This window comes from Ruditapes philippinarum, unplaced genomic scaffold (genome assembly GCF_026571515.1).
Source record: "Ruditapes philippinarum isolate M1 unplaced genomic scaffold, ASM2657151v2 ctg1639_1_1_1_1, whole genome shotgun sequence".
Lineage (NCBI taxonomy): Eukaryota > Metazoa > Mollusca > Bivalvia > Venerida > Veneridae > Ruditapes > Ruditapes philippinarum.
Window position 1 is genome coordinate 24,758 of NW_026854004.1, and position 15,990 is coordinate 40,747.

The 15,990-nt window shown below is 32.9% G+C and overlaps 2 protein-coding genes across 19 annotated transcripts in view; both read right to left on the reverse strand.

The window, feature by feature from the left end:
* Window positions 1–1,614: 1,614 nt before the first annotated feature.
* Window positions 1,615–3,197, reverse strand: LOC132738651 (muscarinic acetylcholine receptor M3-like). Its single transcript, XM_060726212.1, has one exon. It carries the CDS (start codon window positions 3,195–3,197, stop codon window positions 1,890–1,892), a length of 1,308 nt encoding a protein of 435 aa, XP_060582195.1. The 3' UTR covers window positions 1,615–1,889.
* Window positions 3,198–7,555: 4,358 nt separating this feature from the next.
* Window positions 7,556–15,990, reverse strand: part of LOC132738655 (twitchin-like) — a 153,108-nt gene continuing 144,673 nt past the window's right edge. For all 18 annotated transcript variants that reach the window (XM_060726234.1, XM_060726222.1, XM_060726235.1 and 15 more), the window contains 7 exons: window positions 11,691–11,824; window positions 10,281–10,461; window positions 9,797–9,919; window positions 9,402–9,593; window positions 9,172–9,282; window positions 8,780–8,923; window positions 7,556–8,082 (listed from right to left, as the gene is read on the reverse strand). In XM_060726234.1, the coding sequence (XP_060582217.1) occupies window positions 7,988–8,082; window positions 8,780–8,923; window positions 9,172–9,282; window positions 9,402–9,593; window positions 9,797–9,919; window positions 10,281–10,461; window positions 11,691–11,824 (980 nt within the window). In that variant the 3' untranslated portion in view covers window positions 7,556–7,987. The remainder of the gene's footprint in view (window positions 8,083–8,779; window positions 8,924–9,171; window positions 9,283–9,401; window positions 9,594–9,796; window positions 9,920–10,280; window positions 10,462–11,690; window positions 11,825–15,990) is intronic.

The window sequence follows — 15,990 nt, forward strand, 5'->3', positions numbered from 1 at the left end:
GACATAACTTCAGCCGGAATGATAGAGTAATAGATAGCTTTCAAGAAAACACAGACTGAAGATAAAATTGTGACAAGCACTTTTTTTGAAAATTCCAAATGACACAGCTGTATATAACATTTAGAGAAATTTTTTGCAGAAAATTGAATGAACGAACGTTTCTGATTAAAGACAATTTTAACAATGGAGACAATTTGGTCATTTTGCTGATTTACTTCAATGTAATTATAAAGTCACCCAGCTGATGTTACTTAGATCATTCAGATATATTTCACCATATGTGATACAAATCTCGGCATAGTTACAACTGTCCCGTTTCTATAGCAACATATATCGAGGCAATAGATAATTCAATAAGAAACCCAGTCAAGGCTCAAATTAAAAAGTATTTATGCCATTATTAGTCCCCTACCGGTTTACCGGAGGGGACTTTAGGTTTACCGTCCGTCTGTCCGTCCGTCAGTCCGTCCGTCCACAAAACTAGATCCCGCAATAACGCCAAAAGTACTGAACATATTTTAATGAAACTTGATATATGGATAGATGGCAGTATGGACATTATGCACGTCTTTTTCTTTTCTTCCTATGTTGAAAATTCTGGTTGCTATGGCAACAAATAGACTGAAAATATGGCAAATTTTACACATAACCTGGATCCCGCGATAACGCAAAAAGTACTGAAAATATTTTTATGAAACTTGATATATGGATAGATGGCAGTATGGACATTATGCACGTCTCTTTCTTTTTTTCCTATGCTGAAAATTCTGGTTGCTATGGCAACAAATAGACTGAAAATATGGCATTTTTTTAAACATAACCTGGATCCCGCGATAACGCAAAAAGTACTGAAAATATTTTTATGAAACTTAACATATAGGTAGATGGCAGTATGGAAATTATGCACATCCTTTTCTTATCTTCCTATGTTGAAAATTCTGGTTGCTATGGCAACAAATAGACTGATTTTCAAGATTTCTGATTCTAGTTTTTAAGTTTTTTCACTATAAGTTCTTTATTTCTTAAGGTATTTTCTTCAAACTTTAAATATAAGTTTCTAGTCAGCAACCACATCATATGTGACAATTTTACAACTCTAGCACAAAATTTATCAGAATTACCTCCCTTGAACTTAAAATTTTCATGAACAAAATATTGTTTTTTTAATAACTTTTTTTTCTGAATGTATCTACTTCAAACTTCATATAAATGTTTCTTATTATCACTCAACATTTGTGAGAAAGTTCAATACTCTAACAAGACTATTTCCAGAATTATGCCCCTTTTGAACTTAGACACTTTTCGAGAAATTGGTAATTTTTACTCCAACTTTTTCAATCATTATAGGATTTTCTTCAAACTCCCACATCATAATAATATGACAAGGTTTATAAATCTAGCATCCATATTTTAGAGTGTCCTCCAGTCCGTCTGTCTGTCTGTACATAAAAACTGTTTCCTGTGATCACTTTTAAAGAACTTTTTCAACAAATTTACTTGAAATAGAAACATAAGTGAATGGCCAATGGCCCTTCAGAATGTTGCTGGGGTTCTAACCGGTAGGGGACTTATGGATTGCTTGCAATACTATGATAATTGCTTGTTACTATTAAAATAACTTCAATGCTATTTACTGTTGATAATCATGCTATTCACTGTTAACAATAACTCTAGCGAACAGCAGATTGTTTATTGATATACAGTTATCTTGGTATCAGCAAAACAAGTAAACGATCCGATTTGAAAGTTATGGTTACAGTTCTGGTCAGCCAATCTGACGATCAATCAAAATACACTGTTAAACAACTCGCATACAAATGATATACATGTATTATCTCACTATTGCGAACGTAATACTTTGTTATACAGACGGATATGAAAACAATTCATCAAGCTTCGTTAAAACATTTACACGTTAAACATTTGTGATAGTTTTCTCTGTATTTTGAGTTACTGTACGCATACAGGAACGGATTAACGGCGGATTTTACCCACAACCACCAATATAAGAATTCATACACAATGGCATTTATACAGGCCTGTCCGCAGAACGATAAAACAACTGTCAGAATCGTGTACGGTGCCCAAAATATAAAGAAAACTGCCACCAAAAATGCAAGATTGCGGGCTGCTTTTAGAAAATTTCTGTTTTGTGTTCTTGTCTGTAAAGCTTTGTTTTTATTCCTTTGGCACCAGCTATCGCCTATATGTCTTAAGTGAAAATTTTCTGGAAGGGACGCTAGCCGGAGACGTTTGTCGGTTGGATTTACTATTGGTGTACCTTCTGTCTGCTGAAAGCTATATGAATGACGATGCCGAAAAGGCTTTTTTCTAATTGTCCGGGAATTGTAGGACCAATGCGACACGTGACTTCCACTTGGTCCGACAGTAGCGTCGTTACTTCCATATTCGGGTGATTTGGGAGCAACTCTCTTCCGGCGTTTTATAATCGCTCTGATATCTTTATAGATAAGTCCGTTTATGATAACTAAAGCAAGAGAAGGTACGAAAAACTCTATAACAGCCGTTGTAATAGTAAAACCGAAGTCATAAGCAAATTCCACGTGACATTCATTATAGGGAACAGATGAATATCCCACCCAGTTATCCCACCATAAGATAGCTGGGGCGTATAGAAGTGATGCGAGTATCCATGATACGAGTATGTTGATTTTCGCGACTCGCGGCGTTATTTTTGTTATATACTGTATACCAAGTCTAATATACAGCAATCGATCAATACTTATAATTGTTATCATCAGCACAGTTTCCAGACAAAAGGTAAAATCAGCTGCAAGCCATATCTTGCAAAGCACGCGTCCAAAATCCCAGCCGCCATTAAGATAATAAACGACGTACAATGGAATACTTATACACGCAATACAGAGATCAGTGATGGCAAGGTTTAGAATATAAATGTTATACACTGTCCTCAGTCGATCGTCTGTTATATATGCAATTATTGTCAGTACGTTCCCCACAATGGCTACACAACTTAGAATGATCACGGCAACAGCCGACGGAATTTGTATCTCGGGTGGCATTCGATCGAGTGTCTCCTCATAGATTCCCGACAACGTTACATTTTGCGCTATTGTTGATAGGTTCTGAGCGGCAACGGGGTCACTGGTCTGGCAAATGACGAAATTTACCAACAAGAAACCTGTAACGATATTATATTCTGCATTTATAATCATTCCGTGCATAACATTAGACCTTTTTAATTTTATTACTTAAATAATTATAGCACAGAAGGCGCTGAATATGTTTGGGTCTCAGAATGTCAGAAAGGTGAAGGTTGTGATATTATAAACCAATTTGTTTTTGTATAGTGCCAACAATGCTTCCCAGCGTTTTAATTGTAGTAAATTGGCTATAAGACTAATTGCAACACTGATATTCAATTCAATGTTTATTTGACTTAAACAATTTGAAAAAAAAAAAGAGTAGTCTAAACTGGGATTTGAAGTCCAGACCGCTCGCTTCTTAAGCGAGCGAGCAAACTCCTCGGCCACGGTGAAGTTATATATTAACGGCCTGAAGAAAACCGATATTATTTTAAATAAGGGTTAATTAACCCTTATTATTTTGACGCTAACTGTTGTTTAACACAGATGTAAATAATCATGGAGCTTAATATAATCATGTATATCTATAAAGAATAAAACAATATTAGAAATCTTCGACCATTCGGGAACTATTTTGCTTGAAAATTAATGAGCCTGTCATTTGACCATCTTTACGCAGTGATCTCCCCTGAATTTTTCGGCGTTAGTGTACATATAAAGGGAAGTAACCGCTCCAAAAAGCGTACTACTTTTGGCATTTGCAATTAACAGCATCAGAGTCTGAAATTTCGCTACCATTATTTGTTTGGTCTGACGACCAAAACTGAAAAAAGAAAAAACTATTTCAAAATTTGATGACAGTCTAACATTTTGATGATTCAAAATGAATTGCGTATGTCTTTAAAGTATTGATTTGTTTTTTGTGTGTTTGTTGTTGTTGTTGTTTTTTGTTTGTTTTTTTTTAGTGTGTGTGTGTGTGTGTGTTTTTATTTGTTTGTTTTCTCAGTAACAAAAATATTTCAATAAAGTGAGAAAATGAGATACATTTAATAATTCGACGACTATATAAAGCTACATATAATCGCTTTAATTTTTAATATTCGACAATGACTTTAAAAATTTGAAATTTAACGACACGTTTTCATATTCGCTCTATAACTGACAACTCTACAAAATATGTTACGGTTATGTTCTATATGATGTCATTTCTGTTTATAAAAGTATAAAATATATATATAAAGATTTACAAACCAGCTAGTAAAACAAATGAATCCATTCCACACTGTACTATTCCAAATAGTTTACAGAATATTAAAGTTATTGTCGACAGTAACACACGCGTGACCAGATTCAATTAGAGAAATTGTTTCATATTTGTACGTTCCGTTCAAAGTTTTAACTGTTGATTTTATAGACGTCTTGTTGACAATGTGCTAGTCAACATTTCTGTATTAATTGTTGAAATAGACGAAATGGACGTTGCTAAGAAACGTAAATTCTCAAGATTTGAATATTTTTTTATCCAATACCAATGGATATTTTGTCATTACCATTCCAGCCATGTGATATATATCGAAGTAAAATAATCTTCAAATAGAAATTGTAGTCGTTCACCTGGTAACAAAAAAAAAAAAGAAAAAAAGAAACAACAGTGGGAGAAATTTATTTAATAAAGTTAATACTATATAGTGTTGAGCGCTAGATTTAATTGTGTTTGACGTCAATTATCTATCGGTTTTAATATAAAGTTTCATCCGAGTTTCTTTATTAATATATTAAGGTTGTTTTTTACTTCTCACATTTATGGGTTCATCTAGGAAACACTGGTAGTCATTAAACAGTACGCCCACTGTTCCAAATCTGCTGATACGTAGTGTATTACACTAAATATCTCTAAATGAATATTTTGAACTGGGCAATACCATTAATATTCAAGGCATTCTTATTCGGAGTAAATTTTCAAAACATGTACATGTACTGACTTAAAATAGTTAACAGAGCAGACCATGATAAGACGGTTCATGCCGGTTGATTTTGGTCTGCTCTTGTCGCATGGTTAAAGTCAGTCGCTTCCAGCAGACAATGTGTTAATACTAAACAACTATTCTAAGTCGTAAACAAATAAATTATTAAAGTTTTGTGTTTCAGAAATGAACTATAAAATAAAGTCTAACAAATACTGTTATTTTTTAAGTCGAAAGGGGGACATAAATGTGGCAAAATGATTTTTTGTGTTATTGAAATTAGTTCTCCTGAAAGTGAGCAAATATTTCATTTTGAAATAAATGCCTTACCATAACACTAGAAAAACATCGAGAATTTTCTTAATGAAAATGGGAAAACTGTTAAAGAAAATGTTCGAGGTTCCTTACTATATTGGTGATGTACAAAATTTCAAGATAGTGAATAATTGTATAGTACTTATCGGTAAAAAGGCGTAAATTTGCTGGTGGGTTTAGGGGGTAAGGGCGTAATATCCCGGGTTTTAAGTTATATTTGGACCTTTCAAGTGTTTTCATTTTTATGCATTATAGATGACTGTCTATCTGATTAATTCCCTGGAATAATACATTGGCACAAGTTTACCTGATTTTGATACGATCTGTGAGCAATTGACGTGGAAATAAATAAATAAAAAAGCGGCGGTATAAATTAAGTGTGGTCAATAGTTAAGGTGTAAATGTAATAAACAAAAATCAGGTACAACATAATATAACAATGGCTGTATATCTGAGAATATAAATGTTCAATGAACAACAGACTGTTTAGATAAATGTCGCTTCCAAGAACCACATTGTCATACAGAATACATCTCAATAAAGTGTTCGTAATAATTTTGTAACCATGGGTGGTGTGTAATTTTGTCAGGTTACAAGCTCGTTACAACGTCTGGCATATCTTTTATTTAAAATTCCTCCAGATATACAAATGTGAATACATGTATAGTAATTCATTAAGTAGAGAGTCGCAAATTACAGGAAGGTAATTTTCTTCTGCATGCAGAGTATTAATTATGCTATAAAAGTGTAGATAGTTTGTTCACACGGTACCTATACGCTCTTAAAGTGCATTTTAAAAATCAATTACAGGTGTTTGCAACTTTGTACGATGACAACTGAAATAAATGCTAAAAGCGTGCCATGCTGAATACTCAGACTGGGTATTTCAAAATGTACAAAGATAATAAAGACAGTTTGGAGACAGGATATATGTCTCCTGTTTAAAACTCATTTTGTTTAACTAAATGATCCAAGCATGTTTCAAAAATAAAAACATATTGATCTGTTAATTATTACACAATTTCAAAGCGAGAGAATTTAAAGAAAATAAATCGCTTTGTATTGACTTTGGTCGATAGGTAGTCTATGCTTAATGAGGGTCCATCCGCCCGTCAAGGCACAAATGCAGGTTTAGCTGATAAGCACAAACTAGTCACCAGTCACGCCTTTAAAGGATTACTTTTGAAGCACAAGGAGTTGATAATTTACCACAGAGTAATATCAAAAGATGAATTTTGAGTCGAAAGTAGTTCACTATCAGGCGGTCAATGAGAACCTAAATGTACAATAATCCTAGACAATATGATTAGGTAGTCCTGATGCCATGCAAAGGGCCTATATACCATTCAAGCTGACAGTGCTTATTAGTGGCTAACGCACCCAAGCACCCTTCCTCTTTGTTCCTACCTACAAAGTTTTTATATGCAAAAATGCTGAATAGAATATCCAGTCTGCTGTAATGTGAAATGATCGATTGAACTCCAAAGCCATAGTTCTTGATGGAATAATTGTCATATGTACACATTGTATTGCGGGGTTATTTAATCTGGATGCAATTTAGTTTAATGTACAAATATTACATTTCAGAACGATATTCTCCTCGTGTTGTTATGATATTGTTAATGTTTGAACTTCATGAATTTTGTAATGGAGGTTACATGATTACAGACAGACACATGGGTATTAAACTTATTTAATGTTCTCATATTTCTAATGGTAATAAATCACGCATGTCAGTTATAGAATACTTAAATTAATTAACAAATTGTTTCATTTGGACTTAAATACAAGTTTATAAATTTCATTTGGTAAAATTTTGCCATTAAATGAAAGGCGCGTCGTTAAAAAAGGCAAATGACCAATAATTAACGTTTACATGCAAATGTATTATTTAAGTCAATTTGTTTTCAGAACAAAATACTTTAGATTAAATTTTTCATCTTAAATTTAATGTTGGTAATTGGGCCCTGGCAAAAAATCTTAAATGTTAAAGATGCCTAGACACAAGAAAGGACGTTTACCCTAGCAAAGTCAAAATAAGAAAATCAGACCGGGTCCTTTTCCAACATGCTGACCGAACATACATATTGAGCTCTATCACAATTTTACAGTGCATGCACAGTTATGACATGATCATGGCTTAGATAAATTCCATGATACCAAACGTTTGCATCAAAGAACGGTCAAATAAATCAAAGTAAAGTTGAACAAAATGTACACGTTTATTACATTATCATTCATCTGTAGTTTATAAGACATGTAACAGCTTATCATCATTGCATAACATATATCATAAAACTGTAAACACCGTTAAAATCACAGCAATATTATCCTTGATTATATCTTTAGAAAGAAGGCATGCCTTATTAAATGCCATAAATAATTATAAGAAAAGTAAACCATTTCACACAAGCAATATATTTATAAGCTTGCCGAAAACAAATTAAACATTCATATTAATAGCTTATTATACAGAAAAATTAGCTTTAAAGACAAAACACACTGATAAGATTAAATTCTCGGATATATGTGTGGGTCACTCAGACCCACAAAAACCGGCCGGCGATTGTCCTTCTGAATTGCAACTTCTGTCAACATGGCGCAAGTTTGATTTCCACGTTCTAATTAATGCATATAAAGCTATTTTGCGGATTCAATAAGTTTGATGACGTCAATATCAGCACATGGTGACGCACTGACGTTAACTGCCAGGGTAAATGTCCATAACGTGTTCCCTGGAATCGACAACAAATGTTTTCATGTAATGTTAGAGATAAATTATAACAAAGTTACACTGGAAGGTATGGCTGGCAATACGAATGCCCGGGAATAAAATCAAACACTTATCTTTAATATACTTGTAAAATGTACAGAAATATTTATATTTATATATTAATATATATGGTGTATGTTTAAATATGCTAAAATATCATTATACCATAAAGAATAATATAATGCCAAAATCAATATTATTCTTCAATACGTTATATATGACTATAAGTTTCCGTCTATTACCTTTCATCTTATATATTACTAACATTCATGGTTTGTTTGATTGGGTTTTACGTCACACCGACACAGTATAGGTCATTTGGCGAAGTTCCAGCTTTACTGGTGGAGGAAGACCTCAGGTGCCCTTCCGTGCATTATTTCAGGCACGAATGGGCACCTGAGTAGAACCACCGACGTTCCTTAAGCTAGCTGGATAGCTTTCTCACATGAAAGAATCCAAAGTCCCTGTCGGGATTCGAACCCACAGCGGTGAGGGGCAAGTGGTTTGAAGTCAACGACCTTAACCACTCGGCCACGGAGGCCCCAACATTTATGGTTAACGTAAGCTGAAATGAATGAAAACATATGGCGTTTAGTAAAGCTTTCTTTTGACCATGAGTGGCCATGTACAAGAGCTATAATTTGTGTTATTTTATATACCTTTTTCGTTGTTTGCCTCGACAGCAAACATGCCGGAATCTGTTGCTATAGCTGCCGGTATGGTGAAAGTGCTTTCATTGTCACATCTGGTAATTCTAAACCGACCTAAATCATCCAAAATCTGTGTACCTCTCATCCAGGTAACTACAATGTAAGCGTGATAATTCAAGAATAATATTTGCTTAATGTTTGGTTGACAAAATAGATAAAATATTCTATTTAACCACAAACACCTGAAACGCCTGTTCACCTTATTCCCTTGCACTTACTATAAATAACACTGTGTGATACTATATTCTATTTTAGTGGTGTCTTTGATTACAAAGTTTAATAGATATTGATAAAAATATAACACAGACTTGTACAAATTTATAGAAAAAAACAATGTGTACCTGTCTCTACTCTATCCAGCTTGCACGTGAATGAAACTGGTGCCCCTTCTTCAACATTTTGTGATTTTGGAATCTCAAGGAACACAGGTCCAGATGGTTCTTCTTCAGGGACTGCATTTGAAACAAATTACAAATTACTATGCCATGTATTTCGAAAAACTGTTAGGACTGTTAATACGTGTGAAAAAAAAATAGAAATTGGTATTATAAAAAATATATATCGCATATACCTTTTACAAAGATGGTGAAAAAGCTAGAACTAGTTCCTGTTTGGTTAGATGCCTCTGCGCAATAATTTCCGCTATCCTCCGGAAATACCTCCGCTATCGCCAAACGGTGTGTTTCGCCGGAAGTCTCATATTTGAAATCGTCATTGTCTTGGATAACTTCGTTCCCTTTGTACCATGTAACCTCTGCGTTTCCTAAAATGTTCCATGTCATAGATGTTGTTAGGAAACCACATATTATTTGAAAACAAAAAATCGACATTATGAACAACGACTGGAGATCTACAACATTTCCCCATATACATTTCTACAATAAACAAAACAATATCTTTTTATAAAGCATTAGAGAAAAGAACTTAAAAAACTTTTAAACCAAATAAGAATATATGAAGGCCTACCTCTGACAATACATTCAACTACAGCAGCATCACCGTCATTTAGCGTCATTCCTTGTGGGTGCTTGGTAAACCAGGGTAGATCCATAGGTGGGGCTTTACTAAATGGAATTGTGTTAGTCTTCTCTACACCGTATATAGAAGCAGAAAGAAAATATTGAAAATAATAGTTTGCATTACATGACAAGCCAACACAAGTATTTGGGTACATGTATACTGTTTTGGACAATTGTGCCGAATCAATGAAATTCAGCAGTAATTTAATCTAAACGATCTTAGATCTAATTGTTAAGGAAAATATTTATTTTCTAATTTTACAGGTAGATCTACATTCTACAGATTGATACTAATGGTGTTAAATTATCAAAAAGGTCTAGATTGCTAAACCCTACTTTTGACCATTGAGACAGCGCATAAATCTTATACAAATGTATATGAATAAAATGGAATGGAAAATATTGTTATGCAATACGTTATATTAACTAACCTGATACAGTCAGAGAATTCTGTGATATAATTGTTATAGTGGTTCGTATTTCAGCCTCTCCATCTTCGTTGATAGCTCTACATAGATATTCACCAGAATCTGATGACGTCACTTCCGGAATCGTAAGAGTACAAAGTCCAGCTCGATTTTTCATTTTTGCATTCTCATTAAACTTTAAATTCTGAAAATATGGAGCCATGTATATATCTGTATATATTTTCTTATTAAAATGTTTGTCTCTGATGATTTTTATTGAGCTCTTATATTCACGAGTGTCAGTGGGAAATATCGAAACCTTAGTTCAAATTTTAAAAAAATGTAGGCCTATCATAGGCTGAAATTGACGGTAAAGTCTAATTACTTTTAAATAATATAAGGTTCACTAACAAGGTTTTGGTTTTGGTGGCCAAAGACACTGTGCTCTTGACCGACTGACAGAATCAATAATGGTCATCTACTAGTTTCATACCAAATATCTAAGCTATATTCCTTGGACTTGCAGAGATTGCCCTCCTACATAAAACGAAAACTCGTGACCAATTGAAACTTTTGGTACAGATCCATCAGATGATGTTTTCTGCCAAATATCCTCCTTCGGCGTTTCAGAGAAAAGTTGTTGTTTAAGTTATTTACTATAAACATATTTTTTAAAAGTCCATGATCCCCGGGGCGGACCAATTTTAAACCTAGAGATATGATTTTAAGAACATTGGTAGAGGACCTCTACATGATGTTATATATCATATACCAAACCTCTAGGCCATGTACTTTCAGACAACGGAGGAAGGTAGTCTAGTACTGGTGTAACTCTCCAGGAACGATGGTTAGGAAACTACCGCCTATATGACTGAAATACTGTTGGGAAAAGGCGTAAAATTAAACAAACAAACAAACAAACAAACTTTCAGACAAAAAGATTTTTACATTTGCATTTTAATCCCTTTTATGGTCATGTGACCTATTTATGCAATCGACCGGAACCATTTGTACAACCACGGATTTATATTACATATAAATCCGTGGTACAACTGTGACAGAGGACCACCCAAAAACCAATCAAGTGTCTAGTTGACGACGGACGACGCACATCGACGGACAGAAGAGAATCACAATAGCTCACCATGAACACGTTGCGCTCGATAGAGCTAATCAAATTCCTTTGTCCTTTTTATGAAAATTTAAAAAATCGGACTTTACAGTAATTATTGATACACGACATCTTACTTGCTGAAGATCTACAATTCTATACAATTCATCCATCTTACAATAGTTAATATTAAACTAAATAAGACAGCGAGCTCCACTTTTCTTAGTGGTGGATAGTTTAAAAAATGGCAACACAGAAAAGAGGGCATAATTCTACTTTTTTCTTTGAAAAGTGAAGCTAAAATAAATATCTTTAAATAAAACCTTTCCGTCATGGAACCAGTCGACTTCAGGATCGGGATTTCCAGATACATTACATTTGAGCATCAACTTTTCACCTTCATTCAATGTCAAGGTCGCCAGTTCATCTGTGAATGTTGGTGGTGCAGCATCATCGTCTACGGAACAAAAACACAAACGTCCTGATGTTATATTTGTTTTACAAATTGATATAAATATTCGTTTTGGATAAATCGCAATTTTCGTATATATCTATTTAGCATATGTGTGTAACACGAAAGAAAGGGCATCCGTAACGTGCAATTGCCCATATTTTTAATACCCTGTTGTTGCGATGGTTTTACAAAGGGTAACATTCTAATAATTGCATAATATTGCCAAGCCCAAACATTCGGATTTGTTGCAGATAGCTGCACGATTGAGATGAAGAATTCTCGATGACTACAACTTTCTTTTAACACACGTTTTTTTAATCAAATATTGAAAATAAAACTTTTTTATTATTTCACCAAAATTTCATTATTATTGTCTGAAAACATTGTTCTCTCGGGCAATTTTATTTTATGATATGATATTAAACTTTGAGCAAAAAAGTAATTACAAAGAGATCAGTGGCAGGCATAAGAACTCGAAATAAACCACTTATATAAAATTAATTAAGATTTTTTTCTACTTCATATGTCATACAACAATGTATAACAATAAGTTGTTCTATTTTCTGATTCTATACACGGCCATTCTTTAAAGTTGAAAGCGATTTTACAGGAGAAATATCTGATGATTATATATACTGAGGGATGGTCTAGTAATTAATTCATGAGAATTGTTTGTTCAGTGTCGTATTTACAAGTTTAGCTTCAGTGACATTTAAGGATAATGAACATACTAATTAGTACATGAGATGTCATTAAATTGCTTAACTAGCATATGCGTCATTGTTACTGGGTAATAACACCATAGAATACTGTGTACAAAATATTGACGATCCATCCTTTAAATCTAACAAATGTATCAAAAAAATACACGATTTTTATAGTTAATGAATCTAATAAGAAATGTTTTCACCTCTTTTAACCCTAAAAATCAATTCCAGGGAACAAAGTTACTGAGAAATGTTATCTATGACTAAATTTTACCAACTTTGGTTAATGTTCATTGATGATTAATGAGAAGGTTCCCATCTCTCGCTTTTTTTGCCCTTAAATGGGGCTAAAATAACTTGAGACAAGAAAGCATTTGTGAAAAAAATGCTATGATACCGCATAAATATAAAAAAGTAGATTTCTTTTTTGTTTCTATACAATTGAACATTGTCATAATGCAGTAGTAACTGGTGTATTTGGGGTGAAGGTCATATTTCAGCATGTTAAATGAATGACAATGTGCAGCTATTGTTAAGATATAAAGGCCATAGTGCAATAATTGATTAAAAAATAAAAGAATTTGTACTTAATAAAAAAATACGTTTTAATAGGTTGAAATTGGTGCAGTTAGTTTGGTTGAAATTGGACCAGTGTTTTTTAACAAGATTCTTTTTAAGTTCACTATATAATCTATATAACAGACAAACACATACACACAAGTGAGTCGCTATATGCCACCGCAGCATCTGCAACGATAAAGAATTACTTTTTTGTTGGATTTTAGGTCGCACCAACACAGTAGATGTCATATGACGACTTTCCAGCTTTATTGGTGGAGGACGATCTCAGGTACACCTACGTGAATTATTTCAGGAACGAAGAACCTCCGATGATCCGTAAGCAAGCTAGATAGCTTCCTCACAGGAAAGAATCCAAAGTCCTTGATTCCATGTATTATATATTCATAGTGGCGTATCGATATAAGATGCAAAGATTTTACAGACTATAACCATTCAAGACTGCTACATAACAAGTATGAGTAGATGAGTTGGAAGCAAGTGTGATCAGTATTTTTTAGATAATTTAGTAACTGATGACACTTGTCATTTCCTGCACTAAATCCAATTGCCAATTTTTTATTCAGATCCACTTAATCATTTCTTACATGTAGCGTTTATTAGTAGGTGATTTTAATCAGACTGAATATTTTGAGTCTTCGTCCGTTCTTTCTAATCATTCTATATCGGTCATCACCAATTATATAACTTTGCAATAATTGTTAAGATTTCTACAAGGTGTGAAATGTATTGTGTCAGCGGATCACAAGGAAGAATAATGTCCAATTGGTCTTCTAGTCCAGTAAAACAATTTATATTAAAATATAACCAATGAGCATAAGATACCAGACCATCAGCTGGTCTAATCTAATTTATCTGCAAGTTCCAATTGCTGAAACTGTCCATTGATGTATAGTCATTATCAAAAATGAAACAAGTAAATTCCTAGAACTGATATCCCCCACCACCAGTATGATAAAACTAACATGATGGAAGCTTCTTAGCATTATGTACCTTAGAATATAAGTGAACATTTATTTGGTATATTACTTAATATGTACCAGTGACAAAGCCAGCACTTTGATTATGAATCATTTCCATACTGACATACTCGTTTGAGCCGTAAGTATTGAGTATAATTATAGGCTAAAAATTTTCATGAAAAACTTCAAAACCTCTTGAGTGTATTTCAATGTAACTTCTTGAACAATAAACTAATATCTATATAAATAAACATTCTTGTAAAACTTCAAGAAAATTTGACCTAGAGGTTCTGGATAAAATAGACTGACAGACAACGCCATTTCAATATCCAAATACCAAATAATTCAGCAATGGATAATAAATAAACTTTTAGAATCGGATAATATTAGATTAGATCATAAACGGGTGCCATATGATTATGTTGTATGATTATAAAAGAATTAACATGTCCCCGGGACAGTGTGACAGACTGCTATGTAGAAGTCGATAAAGTCAATTATCTGAACTAGAAATCTTCACTTTACATCACAGATAAGAAACAAATGTTGTTTACTTTTTTTTGTTTATTTTTTTCAATTTTCTTAAAACAATGTGTCAAACACTGCAAACAATGTTTCATCTTTACAGACTAAAATAAATAGAATGAATTGCACCTGTTAGAGGAGAGGGGACACCTCATGTTGACTAGGGAGGAAGGGGGGACCTGGTCTGAGACTAGGGCGACTATGAACTACTTGGTGACTCTGAATAGAAAATACTATGTTTATCTATCAAATCACCAAGTAATGTTACTATAGCAACATTATATTTTGGAAAAGTACAAAAAGCAAATATGTCAATGCATAAAAAGGTATAGTCCTATATAAATACAAACATTCAATCATGAAGCCATCAAATTCTCTACATCTAGTTAAATAAAAAAAACAGCTTTTTACATTTCGGAGATTCGTATGATCTGATTAATGACACATTTTATCATTGTCAACCTTCTGTACAATATAACCACATATTCTTTGAATTATTTGACCTATTTTACTTCTTCACAGCTATAGTTATTTTCAAATGTAAAGATTTGAAAATGTTAAATTAATTAAACTCCTATGTAAAAGAACACAATATAAAGTTTGTAAACATAACAAAAATAGTTCTTTGTCATACATTATTAATAAACTATTATGCAATACAAATGTTAAAAACGTGTACAAATAAGCAGTAATTAGATAATTAAATAAATAATGTATATTATATAATAAAGATGAAATTCATTCCGATCTAAGCACAGGGGCGATATCACAGTGAAATGTAGTAATGACAAAACACATATTCTTATATACAATAATCACTCGCATGATTAACTCCCTTGAATACTCTTCAAGGTAAAGGTTAAAATTTGCAAAATACTCTTCATTAAGAAGGTAAATCTAATTCTATAATTTACAGAAATACCTGTATTAGCAATGATTATATAATTTCAAGCACATGCCTTAAATTTCCATCAAGAAACATTTTTAATGCGTTTAATACATTAAATTTCATATCCTTGAGTGAAAACTTCCATTTGAACTGCTGGCTTTGAGTCAAATAAATTATAAAATAAATAAAAATCAGGTTTTTAAGAAATATACACAACACCATTTATACAAATAAAATATAAAACATACTCAATTAAACATAACAGAATGTAAATAAAGTCATAAATTAAAATTTGAGACTGTTTCCATAAAACATAAGGCAAAATCTTTGTTTTTACTAGACTTCAACAGTAAGTCTAGTATAATACTCCACGAAAAGTAAATATTGCATGCAGTTTATATAAACCAATCAATAAACTGTTATCAAATAAATGAAAATTCTATGAAAGTTAGCTGTATTTATAATAAATATTCATACAATATGTGACACAGGTATCTCACTGAAATT

What these genes read in the sequence shown, in the direction of transcription:
- LOC132738651 (XM_060726212.1), bottom strand. Translation starts at nt 3,197, where the DNA reads ATGATTATAAATGCAGAATATAATATCGTTACAGGTTTCTTGTTGGTA.